This window comes from Maniola hyperantus, chromosome 19 (genome assembly GCF_902806685.2).
Source record: "Maniola hyperantus chromosome 19, iAphHyp1.2, whole genome shotgun sequence".
NCBI lineage: Eukaryota > Metazoa > Arthropoda > Insecta > Lepidoptera > Nymphalidae > Maniola > Maniola hyperantus.
In genome coordinates, this window is record NC_048554.1 from 4,586,817 (window position 1) to 4,600,318 (window position 13,502).

Here is a 13,502-nt window from a genome sequence, read left to right on the forward strand (position 1 = left end):
AATGATGTAGCCTATGCTTGGTACCTAAAATAATTTTGCATCATCCGCAGTTCCTGAAACATTATAGTTTAGGAGTGCTATACCCTACATCATCAGGGTTGAGGAGTTGGAACTTGAAGTCTGAGAATAAAGTCGTTGCTTGGTACCTACAATATGAATTCACTATGAACACTTCCTGAATCTTGATAACCCAGGCGGGCAGTAACCCTGCAGCATCAGGATTAAGGAGTTGAATCCAGATTTTTTTATGTGACCACGACGAAAACTTTTTTTGTTGATTTAAAAAAAAAATTGCAAATCGGTCCAGAAACCTCGAAAAAATCGATGTAGAAAAAAGAACCACCTCCTTTTTGACAGTCGGTTAAAAACCGATGACCTTGAAATATTTACGGAACAATCTTTAAAATATCCCCTTTCTAACAAAAAAAGAATGAATGAAATCGGACTACGCGTTAATGAATTACAACTCAGTATACATTTTAACTTTCATCCCCTCTCCTACGGAAACCATGCTGAATTTCGGGATAAAAAGTATCCTATATTCTACCTCATAGTATGACCTCAAATCGTACCAAGTTTCATTGGAATCCATTCAGTAGTTTCAGCGACAGACAGACAGACAGACAGACAGACAGACAGACAGACAGACAGACAGATAGACAGACAGACAGACAAAAATGAAAAAAATTACAGTTTTGGGTTCAGTATCGATTATAGAGTGCCCTCGAAAAAAAAATTTCAAAATATCTTCAATGTACAGAATTTGACCTGTTACAGTTTTATTATAAGTATTGATTGTTTCATCGTAGTGTTGTATTTCTACGTACTGAGTCCTATCGTGCAAATATGTTTTGAACCAATTGTGTGTGTTTCCCCTAATACCCGAGCTGTATAATTTTTCTAATAGTATTTTATGAGACACTTTGTCGTAGGCTTTTGTCATATTCAATAATAGTCCCACGGCATATTTCTTTTTTTGCATGCATTCTAATATATATTGGATGTAGTTAAAAACAGCGAGAGTTGTAGATCGTGTTTTTCTGAAACCATGTTGGTTTTCGTCTAGTAAATTAAATTTTCCTAGGAAAAGGTAAACGCGGTTACATATGGCTTTTTCGAATATTTTCGAGAACGTTGGCAATAATGCTATTGGTCTATAGTTACAAGTGTCAAGTTGCGATCCGCTTTTTTTATATATTGGTCCAGTTTTTGCAATTTTTAGTTTATTCGGAAAGGTGCCTTCGTCAAATGATTGGTTAATTAAAGATGTCAAGGGATATGTTAATTGATTAATGCATGTCTTGACTAGTGTCATAGGTATTTCGTCTACACCGTAGCTGCGTTTGTTTTCAAGGTTACGAATAATGCCATGTATTTCCTTTTCTGTAGCGGGCGATAGGTAAAATGAGTTGAGAACCGGTTTTTGCACAAAGCGAATTAATTAGAAATATGTTTTAAACGTGTTTGAGTTTTACTCTATTATATATATAGATAAGGCAGTTTTTTTAATGAGAATAATCAAAAATTAAAATTTCTTGTTCTTCGTGTTTAAGATAACGATTTAAATGCATACATAATCAGTGCGTGTCTGTACATCATTATCATCATGATCAACCCATCGTCGGCTCACTACAAAACACCGGTCTTTTCTCAGAGAGTCTATAACATGTCTGTATGGTTTTAATAAAATCAACTAATTTAATTTTAAAGTAGGTGGATTTATTTTATTTTAGGCTTTCCAGCTAATTGCTTATTTAATTAGTTATGTTCCTAAGCTCTCTTTTACCTCATTTTCTCCAAACATAATTTAAGCATCAAAACAAATAGTATATAAAGAACATTAAATATTCGAGTATAGTTATACGAGTATAGTAATAGGTAACATTATATTTTTATAATTTTTTAGTCTTTACCTACACTTCAAGGAAATTACTAAATAAATTTAAATACATATCAAAAATTGCGTAACCGGCAGGAATCGAACCTGCATCTTCTGGGTTCTGTGTATTTAAAATTATTTAACATTATATTTTTAACATAATATGTCCAAGTATTTCATTTTGTATCGGGGCTTTGCAAAAATATTTTGCTTACGCACAGAGGTAGATTAAATACTTACATTTAAGGCGGTTGGAATTTTAATAAAATACTGTTTTTCCTTATTTACTTCTTTGTCAAAGCAAAACCTAAATATTGATAGACTCAGAAATATTTCCGACAATTCAAACGAATTCGCGGACATTTGCTAGTTTTGCATCATTAAAATTTTACGATAAGGTGCTTTATTTCGTCGCGTCTTTTCGTAACTTGAGTATTTGGACGACAGACAACGAAAAAAACCTCATGACAATGGAACAATTATACGAAAAAGATTTTCCTACTACCAGCAGCACCACAAAAACTTCATGGAAACCACTATTAAGGCAGGTGAGGATTCCGTTTCTATTGTATTTTTACCCGACTGCGGCGAAGCCCATAGGAGAAATGTGTTTGACCGGTATGTATCGTTCTTATGTCCGCTTGTAGCTACGCAACGGCCCAACCAATTTTGATAAGTGATACGTTATTTAATTCGTCTTTACGGCTCGAATGTCACTGGGTACATAAAATTGAAAAATTAAAATGACGGATTTTATGTGCTTCGATGTGCGAGCTGAACAAATACTTTTCTCATAGACCATCAAGGGGGGTATCAAAATAAAGGACTTTAAAGGGCAAGTACGAAAGTAAATACAATTTATATGTTTGAAAATAGTTTGGAGTCACAAATAACTACACTGGTGTTACAATGTGTTACTGCTTAACTAGTTAACCTGTGTACAAATGGTGGTAGATTATTAAAGATCCCTTCCCACTCCACTCTAATCCATTCCAAATAAACCCCCTCCCCTCCTTTCCCCTTCCCTTTAATTGTAATTTGTAACACTAATTTAACTTTCCAACGCCAAATTCTATAGTTAATAAAGGACTAGGTATATTAAAGTTGCACTAAAACCAGGAAACAAAACCAAGTACATATTTAAAAAAACTAAAAAAACCTGACTGCTAATAAATAGTAGGTAACTGGTAACTGAAAAGCAAAAAACAAGCTTTGTATTCTATGAAATAGAAATTGATTTTATTGTGGTCCTCTATAATAATTGTTATAGATCGTGACAGGTCGAAATGGCAATCAGGGTATGAGGAGGGGGGAGTCCCCACACACCCACCCGTCATCCGCGCTTGCACGCACCGGGTTCACACATACTTAGTTTCTTTGATTATAATTTTTTTCACTTGCAGATGTTTGTATGCAGTGGAATAACATTAAATTCTCTTATTCATGGATTATTTTTTGGTGCTCCGACAGTTTTCGTTCCACAAATACGAAAACAAGCAAATTCAACTGAAGCTATTAGCATGGAAACAGCGTCCTGGTTGGGTGAGCTTATTTATATATAATTTACCCACATAGAACTATTTGTAAAACAAATTTTTATTTTTAACTTTTATTTCAGTGTCAGGCTCTAGCTATGGATCTCTTCCATGGGCTTTAATTTTACCCATAATTGCAGAAAGATTTGGAAGAAAAGTACCATTCATTATTTTATGGATTAATACACTTGTATCTGTTTTGTTATTTTATTTTAGTACAAGTATCACTGAACTTTTAATAAGTGGGTTTTTACAAGGAATGATCCCCACAATACAATTAACGATCACTATCATGATACTCACCGAATATACGTCTCCTAACTACAAAGGCATATTTCTTACTTTTAAAAGTGCAACAATTTTTTGGGGTATATGGATTTCAAATGCCGTTGGAACATTTTACCATTGGAAAAATATTGGTATATTGATATTTGTTTGCTGTATCTATAATATGAGCATGTTATTTTGGCCCGAGTCACCTCTTTGGTTGGCCACTAAGGGACGTTTTGAAGAATGTGCCAAATGTAATCGCTGGTTAAAGGGAGACGACAAAGATTCTGAAGAAGAACTTAAGCAACTCATACATTCGCAAAAAGAGAATTTAAGACAAAAACAAGAACGTCACTTAGATAAACAAAAGCACTATGTTATTAAATTGTATAACTCAATAACGGATAAAAGGTTTTACAAACCGTTAATGTTTTGTCTACTTACAACATGCCTTTACCATTCTTCAGGAAAATTGGCCTGTACAGGGTATGCTATAGATATTATTAAAACAATTACTTTAAGTGAAACAACAGCATATGAAGGAATGCTAGTATTAGATGGTATTACAGTGCTTGGAATGTATATCGGCGTTTTTCTTAATAAGATCCTAAAACGGCGTACAATGTTATTAGGCACATCGTCTATAGGAGCCATGTTTCTGTTTATTTTGTCAACTTATTTATATTTAGTACATTTGAAATTTATATCCGAAAACAAATACTTAACTTTATTCATTTTGACGGGTTTTTCAATTACTATAAGTTGCGGTCCTATGATAATGTGTGGCTGTTTGGCTAGCGAAATGACACCTATAAAGTACAGAAGTTTGTTCTTAGGTGTTTTCGCATTATTGGCTAATGTTGTTATGGCTATAGCGTTAAAAATTTTTCCTTATTTATTAATATATTTTGACTCGCACGGAACATTTTTATTCAGTGCTATAACATTGTCAGTATTTATTAGTATTAGTTACAAGGTTATGCCCGAAACAAAAAATAAAACAATTTTAGAAATAGAGAAATGTTTTTCAGATAAGAATAATGTTTCAAAAGAAGAAGTTGAATTGATAAAACAAGTGTGTGATAAAAACTAAAAATTATATTTCCATCAGTACATTTTGAGTAAGTAAAATGTGGCGGAAATATCTACGCACCTCGCTGGAATGCGCTTCCCCTCGTGCTTCCCCGCAGCTCACCCTTTTTCGCCTATCCAGTACCGGTGCCAAGGCGAGCGCGTTGCATGACGTCACTAAGCCAGGTTCGCAGATTTTTCCGCCGGCTTATAATTTTAAGGTTTGTAGTTTGTACTGTTGGATGTTTGTACTTACTTTAATAATAAGATTTAATTAATTTAAAATATACTTTTGTTTTTACTTTTAATAGATGTTTTTTTATTTATCCTTTTAAAGTTCCGCATAAATTGGCTAGCACAAACCATCCTCAAATAACACCAACAATCACATACTTCTTCAAAACTTCAAACTCGTTGGCGAGAGGAGCCTCAAATTGTGCTGTTTCCATTGATTTTTTTTTTTTCTACCATTGATTTTGTTTCCATTGATGACGGAAAAAACGTTATCTGTGCGTCTTACCCCTTCCCTCTAACCGTACGGCTCACCTCACCCCGAGAGAGGCCGGGTGAATTTTTTTTTGTCAAAACCGGAAAGTCGACGTTTGGAATTATGCCTATTTTGCCAAAAGAAAACTTTTTTTTACACAAACTAAAGACATATGAAATGATTATGAGGTGTGTGACATGTAGTTGTATAATTTTACAGTTTCCTAGTTTCTATACGCCTCAAAATTTTCCCTAAAATATAGAATTTTCAAGAGCCATAACTTTGAAATAAATACAATTTTACTATACTATTGTTTGTTGTTTTGGGGCATAGATACTGGATAGATAAATCGGTATATGGCTTAGTTATAGATCTAGAACAACAAAGAATAAAATAATAGGCGTAATACGTTTGTGAAGAGAGAAACGCATAAGATGGGCCACCTTACAACTTTGTCGCGATACAATCCAGATTTTATGCGACATAAAGTTTATACAATCCACTAGAACAATACCGCAATTAGGCGCAAAGTTTTGAGGCTTTTAGGTCAACAGATCATTTCTTCTTCTTCTTCTTTGTCGTATCACTCTTGGCAGAGCGGTCGTGGTCATCACGAAGCAACGTCTTTGAGGGCAGATGTTATATGCCTCATGAGCATTCGCCATTTCTCCCTGCTGGCTGACAGCCTGGTACACTCGTGCAAAGGACCGCCCACAGCAGACTTAATTTGGTCGGTCCCTCGCATGGGTGACCTTCCTCGCCCTCTGGTGCCCTCCACCTTGCCCTGCACGACAAGACGCTCAATCGAGTCACTCTCACGCCGGGAGACGTGTCCGAAGAATTTTAATATGCGACTCTGTACTATAATTTCAACAGATCATTTGGAGTGTTATAAAAGCCAAGCAGTAAGAACCCTTCTGCGGCGAACAGCTGGGATTATGGCTATTATATTTTATTGGATCGCTTGGATTTTTACTTTCCATACTCTTGCTTGGTTTTTTGGTTGCCAACCATTTTTAGGGTTCTGTAACCAGGAATGCTTATAGCTTCGTTCAGTTCTTCCGTCTGTCTAACGTGTCAGAGCAACATTTGATATATTTAAGCAATAGTTATTGAAAGTTTATTGTTACCGTTATGATATAGAAGTATACCGCTATCGTATAGAAGTATGACTGAAGTAGTAGTAGCCGCGATTTTATTAACGTGGATATAGGTTTTCAAAAAAAAACTACTAACTTTAGGTTTTTTTACTTGCAGATGTTTGTGTGCAGTGGAGTAACGTTACACTTTCTTATTTATGGATTATTTTTTGGTGCTCCGACAGTTTTTGTTCCGCAAATACGGAAACAAGAAAATTCAACTGAAGCCATTAGCACGGAAACAATGTCATGGTTATGTGAGTTCATTTATAAATTACACACTCGTCACTTTTAGTAAATACAAATTTTTATTTTAAACTTTTATTTCAGTTTCAGGTTCTGGTTACGGATCTCTTCCATGGGCTTTAATTTTACCTATAATTGCAGAAAGATATGGAAGAAAAGTACCATACATTATTATATGGATTAATACATTTGTATGTGTTTTATTATTCTATTTTAGTACAAGTGTCATTGAACTTTTGATAAGTGGGTTTTTACAAGGAATGATCCCCGCAATACAATCTACGGTGGGTATCATGGTACTCACCGAGTACACATCTCCCAACTACAGAGGCATATTTCTTACTTTTAAAAGTGCAACATTTTTTTGGGGTATATGGATTTCAAACGCCATTGGAACATTTTACCATTGGAAAAATATTGGCATATTGATATTTATTTGCTGTATCTATAATATGAGCATATTATTTTGGCCCGAGTCACCTCTTTGGTTGGCAACTAAGGGACGTTTTGAAGAATGCGCCAAATGTCATCGCTGGTTAAAAGGAGACGACAAAAATTCTGAAGAAGAACTTAAGCAACTCATATATTTGCAAAAAGAAAATTTAAGACGAAAACAAGAACGTCAATTACATAAACAAAAGCACTATGTTTTTAAACTGTATTACTCACTATTGGATAAAAGGTTTTATAAACCGTTAATATTTTGTCTACTAACATCGTGCTTTTATAATTTTTCAGGAAAATTGGCCTGTACAGTATATGTTATAGATATTATTAAAACAATTACTTTAAGTGAATCAACAGCGTACGAAGGAATGCTTGTATTAGATGGTATTACAGTGCTTGGAATGTATGTTGGCGTTTTTCTTAGTAAGTTTCTAAAACGGCGTACATTGTTATTAAGCTCATCGTGTATAGGAGTAATGTTTTTGCTTATTTTATCGGCCTATTTATATTTAGTGCATTTGAAAGTCATATCAGAAAACAAATACTTAACTTTATTCATTTTGACAGGCTTTTCAATAACAATAAGTTGCGGTCCTATGATAATGTGTAGTTGTCTGGTTAGCGAAATGACACCTATAAAATACAGAAGTTTGTACTTAGCTATTTTCGCATTATTGACTAACGCTGTTATGGCTATTGTGTTAAAAGTGTTTCCATATTTATTTATATATTTCAACTCGCACGGAACATTTTTGTTCTGCGCTATAACATCGTCAGTATTTATTAGTATTCTTTACAAGGTTTTGCCCGAAACAAAAAATAAAACAATTCTAGAAATAGAAAAATGTCTTACAGACAAGAACAATGTTTTAAAAGAAGAAGTTGAATTGATAAATTTTAGAACAAGTGTGTAGTTAAAAATGTATTTCCTTCAGTTCCACGTTTTGAGTAAGTAATTTTGAGAATACCCGCATGTTTGTACTTTAATAATATTTAAGTAATCAATTAAAAATGTGCTTTAGTTTTACTTTTAATAGATATTTTCTTAATATCCTTTTACGATTTCTGAGCCTCAATAGCTCAACCGGTATAGGAGTGGACTGAAAACCGAAAGGTCGACGGTTCAAATCCCGCCCGTTACACTATTGTCGTACCTACTCCTAGCACAAGCCTGACGCTTAATTGGAGAGGAAAGGGGAATACTAGCCATTTAATGTGGCTAATATTCTTTAAAAAAAAAAAACAAAGAATCCATACAAAATGATAAAAATAAAACCCTTATTTGCAAATTTGTTGATCTGTCGGTCACATCTGCATATTAACATCTCGGTAAGAGCTGCTTACTATTGTATCAAGGCTGATGGACGTTATTATCCAGTTATTTTTTTTAATTTTACGTTTTCCTGAACAACTACTGGGCTGATTTTAATAAGTTTTTTGTAATCATCATCATCAACCGATAGACGTCCACTGCTGGACATATGTCTCTTGTAGGGACCTCCACAGGCCACGGTCTTGCACCGCCGCCATCCAACGGCTCCCTGCTACTCGTCTGAAGTCGTCCGTCAACCTAGTGGGGAGTCTTCCAACGCTGCGCCTTCCGGTGCGTGGTCATCATTCCTGCACCTTATTATACAGCAGCCTCTTATTACACACGTATTACCCAGAGTAGGTTCTTAGATAAAATGTTCTAAGGCCACCACTAGCTAGGGAGCCTGCAGCAGCGGTTTTTTGAATGCTAATCCAACTCGCACTTGACCGGTTTTTTTAAACTGCATAAACGTGTTTAGTATCAAATACAGATTAAGCAGTTATATAAATGACAATCAAAAACAAGTGGTGTGTAACAAAATATGTAAATATTTCTTGTTATTTTTGTTTAAGATTACGAATTAAATGCATTCAAGTTCACTGTATGTCTGTACGGTTTTAATAAAATCAGCTTATTTATATTTAAAGTGAGTTTATTTTATTTTAGCCCTTCAAGCTTATAATATAATAAATTATGTACCTAAGCTCTCTTTTCGTTCATTTTCTCCAAAGACAATATACGAGTAAGTAACATATTTTGACATAATATATCTAAGTATTTATATACATTTTATATACATATATGGGGGCTTTGCAAAAAGATTTCGATAAGGCACAGGGGCAGATTGTATTTTAATTTTAATCAAACCCTGTCTTGTCTTAATTTACCTGTATTTTAAAGCAAACCCTAAAAATCGTGGGACTCAGTAATTTCCGATGATTTAAACAAATTCGCGGATATCTGCTAATTTTACACCATTGAACTTTTTATGATAAGATACCTCCTTCATTATTTTGTCGTCATTTTGTAACTTGATTAGGTATTTGAACGACAAATAAGCTTGCATTAACACGTTAATTCAAACAACCCTTAACAATGGAACAATTATGCGAAAAAGATAAATTTCCCACTACCAGCGCCACAAAGACCTCATGGAAACCACTATTAAGACAGGTGAGGATTTCATTTACGTTGTATTTAAAGCCAAAACTATATTTTTTAAGCTATAAGTTTTTTGTCAATCCATCTCTATTACCTCTATACATATATAAATATAAAAGTTTGTATGGATAGAGTAAGCAGCGAAGCAACAAACTTTTTAACATAAAAAATGGCTGAGCCTAGTGGATAAGACGGCTGCCTCCTGTTCGTCAGGGGTTCGATCCTGGGCGCACACCTCTAACTTTTCGGAGTTACGTGTGTTTTAAGAAATTAAATACCACTTGCTTTAACGGTGAAGGAAAACATCTTGAGGAAACCTGCATGCCTGAGAGCTCTCCCAAATGTTCTCAAAGGTGTGTGAAGTCTGTCGATTTAGCGTCTTAGCCAGCGAGGTGAACTATGGTCAAACCCTTCTCATTCTAAGAGGAGAACCGTGCTCAGTACTTAGCCGGCGATGGGTTGATTATAATGATGATGATGAAACAACGGCCAAGAATTATTTATGGAAAGCAAGTATAATGCTCCCTGATGCTCCATTTTTAACGTGTTTTGGATTTCTAATTGCTATTTAACAATATTATTCCAAGTTATCCCACTTTCGCCTTAGATTGCATCATCACTTACCATCAGGTGAGATCGCTGTCAAGAACTAACTTGTATCAGAACAAAAAAAAAATTATTTATTTCAATTCACATAGTAGTTATTTGAATCAATTTTTAGGGTTCCGTACCTTAAAAGGAAAAACGGAACCCTTATAGGATCACTTTGTTGTGTCTGTCTGTCTGTCAAGAAACCTACATGGTACTTCCCGTTGACCTAGAATCATGAAATTTGGCAGGTAGGTAGGTCTTATAGCTGGCATTAAGGGAAAAATCTGAAAACCGTGAATTTGTGGTTACAATACACAAAAAAATTTAAATTGTGGTCATAAACTAGTAATTAGTATTTTCAATTTTCGAAGTAAGATAACTATATCAAGTGGGTATCATATGAAAGGTCTTCACTTGTACATTCTAAAACAGATTTATAATTGACCCTACCTAGATCATAGTTTTTGAATTATCGTGCAAAATGTCGAAACAATACGACTGTTGTACGGAACCCTCGTTGTGCGAGCCTGACTCGCACTTGGCCGGTTTTTTTTAACTTGCAGATGTTTGTGTGCAGTGGAGTGATATTAAACTTTCTTATTTATGGATTATTTTTTGGTGCTCCAACAGTTTTTGTTCCGCAAATACGGAAACAAGCAAATTCAACTGAAGCTATTAGCATGGGGACAATGTCCTGGTTATGTGAGTTTGTTTAGAATTCACACACACGTAACTTTTTGTAAAATACTAAGTAATTTTTATTACCAACTTTTATTTCAGTGTCAGGCTCTGGCTACGGATCTATTCCATGTGCTCTAATTTTACCAATAATTGCAGAAAGATATGGAAGAAAAGTATCATACATAATCATATGGATTAATACATTTGTATGTACGTTATTATTTTATTTTAGTACAAGTATCACTGAACTTTTGATAAGTGGGTTTTTACAAGGAATGATCCCCGCAATACAATCTACGGTGGGTATCATGATACTCACCGAGTACACATCTCCTAACTACAGAGGCATATTTCTTACTTTGAAAAGTGCAACATTTTTTTGGGGTGTATGGATTTCAAACGCCATTGGAACATTTTACCATTGGAAAAATATTGGGATATTGATATTTATTTGCTGTATCTATAATATAAGCATATTATTTTGGCCCGAGTCACCTCTTTGGTTGGCCACTAAGGGACGTTTTGAAGAATGTGCCAAATGTCATCGCTGGTTAAAGGGTACCGACAAAGATTCTGAAGAAGAACTTAAGCAACTCATATATTCGCAAAAAGAAAATTCAAGACAAAAACAAGAACGTGAAGTAGATAAAAAAAAGCACTGTGTTATTAAATTGTGTAACTCAATAACGGATAAAGGGTTTTATAAACCGTTAATATTATGTCTACTTACAGCATGCCTATATAATTTTTCAGGAAAATTGGCCTGTACAGGATATGTTATAGATATTATTAAAATAATTACTTTAAGTGAATCAACAGCGTACGAAGGAATGCTTGTATTAGATGGTATTACAGTGGTTGGAATGTATATCGGTGTTTTAACAAGTAAATTTCTAAAACGACGTACATTGTTATTAGGCTCATCGTGTATAGGAGTAATGTTTCTATTTATTTTATCTTCCTATTTATATTTAGTGCATTTGAAAGTCATGTCAGAAAACAAATACTTAACTTTATTCATTTTGACAGGTTTTTCATTAACAATAAGTTGCGGTCCTATGATAATGTGTGCCTGTCTGGCTTGCGAAATGACACCTATAAAGTGTAGAAGTTTGTACTTAGCTGTTAACGCATTATTAACTAACGCTATTATGGCTACAGTATTAAAAGTTTTTCCATATTTATTTACATATTTCAACTCGCACGGAACATTTTTGTTCTGCGCTATAAATTCGTCAGTATTTATTAGTATTCTTTACAAGGTTTTGCCCGAAACAAAAAATAAAACAATTCTAGAAATAGAGAAATGTTTTTCAGATAAGAACAGTGTTTCAAAAGAAGAAGTTGAGTTGATCACTTTTAGAACAAGTATGTTGTAAAAATGTATTTCGATCAGTTCCACGTTTTGAGTAAATAATTTTAAGAATTCCCTTATTTTTGTACTATAATAATATTTAATAAATTAAAAAGATGCTTTAGTTTTACTTTTGATAGATGTTTTCTTAATATCCTTTTACGGTTCCATACAAAATAGTAAAAATAAAACCCTTACTTATTCGAAACTTCGTCCATCTATCGGTCACATACGCCAGGATAAAGTAAAGCCACTGAGCACAACAGCCTGCGATCTATTTTTCACATAGGAGGAAAACCAACGAAACAGATCTCCTCTTATGCCTGCCTTAACTAATACACACAACACGGTAATGTTATCTATATTACCGTGGCCTTACTATAGTCAGTGTACCAACCAAGTGGGTACCGATTGCCCATTTTATCAGATACAAAATCTGTAAAGAGAGCTTGATTTAATACAGTGGATCTTCTTTTGACGAAAACATGTTGAGAGAGACTAAAGTGAGGCTTTAAAACCGAATATAGTTGGTCATTTATGCTACACGTTCCACTATTTTTGCCAGTACACAGAGTTTGGAGAGCGACCGATAATTGTTTGTAAGGTGCTTAGGGCCTTTCGTATGAATAGGTGTTATATAAGCCGATTTCCAGATCTTAGGTACGGTGCCCTCCTTTATTGATTTTTAAATAGTATTGTTACGGGGTGAAACAGAGTTTTTGCGCCATTGAAGAGAAGGGTGGCAAAAAGTCAGGACATGCAGATTTATTAAATTTTAGGGACTTTAGCAATTTGTACACCAGGTGAGGAATTGCAGTAGTGAATAAATCATGGAATGAAGAGGAGCAGGAGGGACTAGATATGGGGTCTCATGAACTGTGGTGATTACTAAAGAAGGTAGAAAAAAAGTATTTTGAGAATAGTTCAAATATACCTTCACCTGAGTCACTGGTTTGATTAAAGTAAGTCATAAACGCTTAAAAAAGTAAAGTAGCTCTGTACCAAGTACCAGTTTTTATTTTATTATGCATAATATTATGAGACCAGAAGAATTTAAAATTTGTAATTATTGAATCTTCGGTTTTGTTTAAGTTGTTTCAGCAACATATTATGTTCTCCACTTCTAAGGACTTTTCAGGTAGATGCTCAATCTCAAGTTTATTCGCGAGATTACCGTAGGTATATATTGAATTTCGTGTGATATTTAAACTTTTCTTTTATTATTTTGATTACCTAATTCAGCTGTAATAATAATTATAAAGTGTTATTTCTTGTATGATGGTACGGAACCCTTCGTGTGTGAGTCCGACACGCACTTGACTGATTTTT

At 34.3% G+C, this 13,502-nt stretch overlaps 3 protein-coding genes across 14 annotated transcripts in view; all 3 read left to right on the forward strand.

Annotated features, from left to right (window-relative positions):
• LOC138403628 (facilitated trehalose transporter Tret1-2 homolog) overlaps positions 1-8,108 on the forward strand; it is a 321,523-nt gene extending 313,415 nt beyond the window's left edge. Inside the window, exons 2-4 of one of the 5 annotated variants that reach the window (XM_069504921.1) lie at positions 1,659-2,427; positions 3,283-3,421; positions 3,498-5,063. In XM_069504921.1, coding sequence (XP_069361022.1) covers positions 2,344-2,427; positions 3,283-3,421; positions 3,498-4,777 — 1,503 coding nt within the window. In that variant the 5' untranslated portion in view covers positions 1,659-2,343 and the 3' untranslated portion in view covers positions 4,778-5,063. Of the gene's footprint in view, positions 1-1,658; positions 2,428-3,282; positions 3,422-3,497; positions 5,064-6,499; positions 6,639-6,711 lie in introns of those variants that run through there. The other 4 variants (XM_069504920.1, XM_069504919.1, XM_069504923.1 and 1 more) reach the window with 4 other exon arrangements.
• The window catches only part of LOC117991468 (mucin-4), a 211,884-nt gene that overhangs the window by 73,273 nt on the left and 125,109 nt on the right, over positions 1-13,502 (forward strand). The gene's annotated exons all lie outside the window — the stretch shown is intronic.
• LOC138403682 (facilitated trehalose transporter Tret1-2 homolog) lies at positions 9,482-12,198 on the forward strand. Its single transcript, XM_069505101.1, has 3 exons — positions 9,482-9,559; positions 10,702-10,840; positions 10,919-12,198. Exons 1-3 carry the CDS (start codon positions 9,482-9,484, stop codon positions 12,196-12,198), a joined length of 1,497 nt encoding a protein of 498 aa, XP_069361202.1.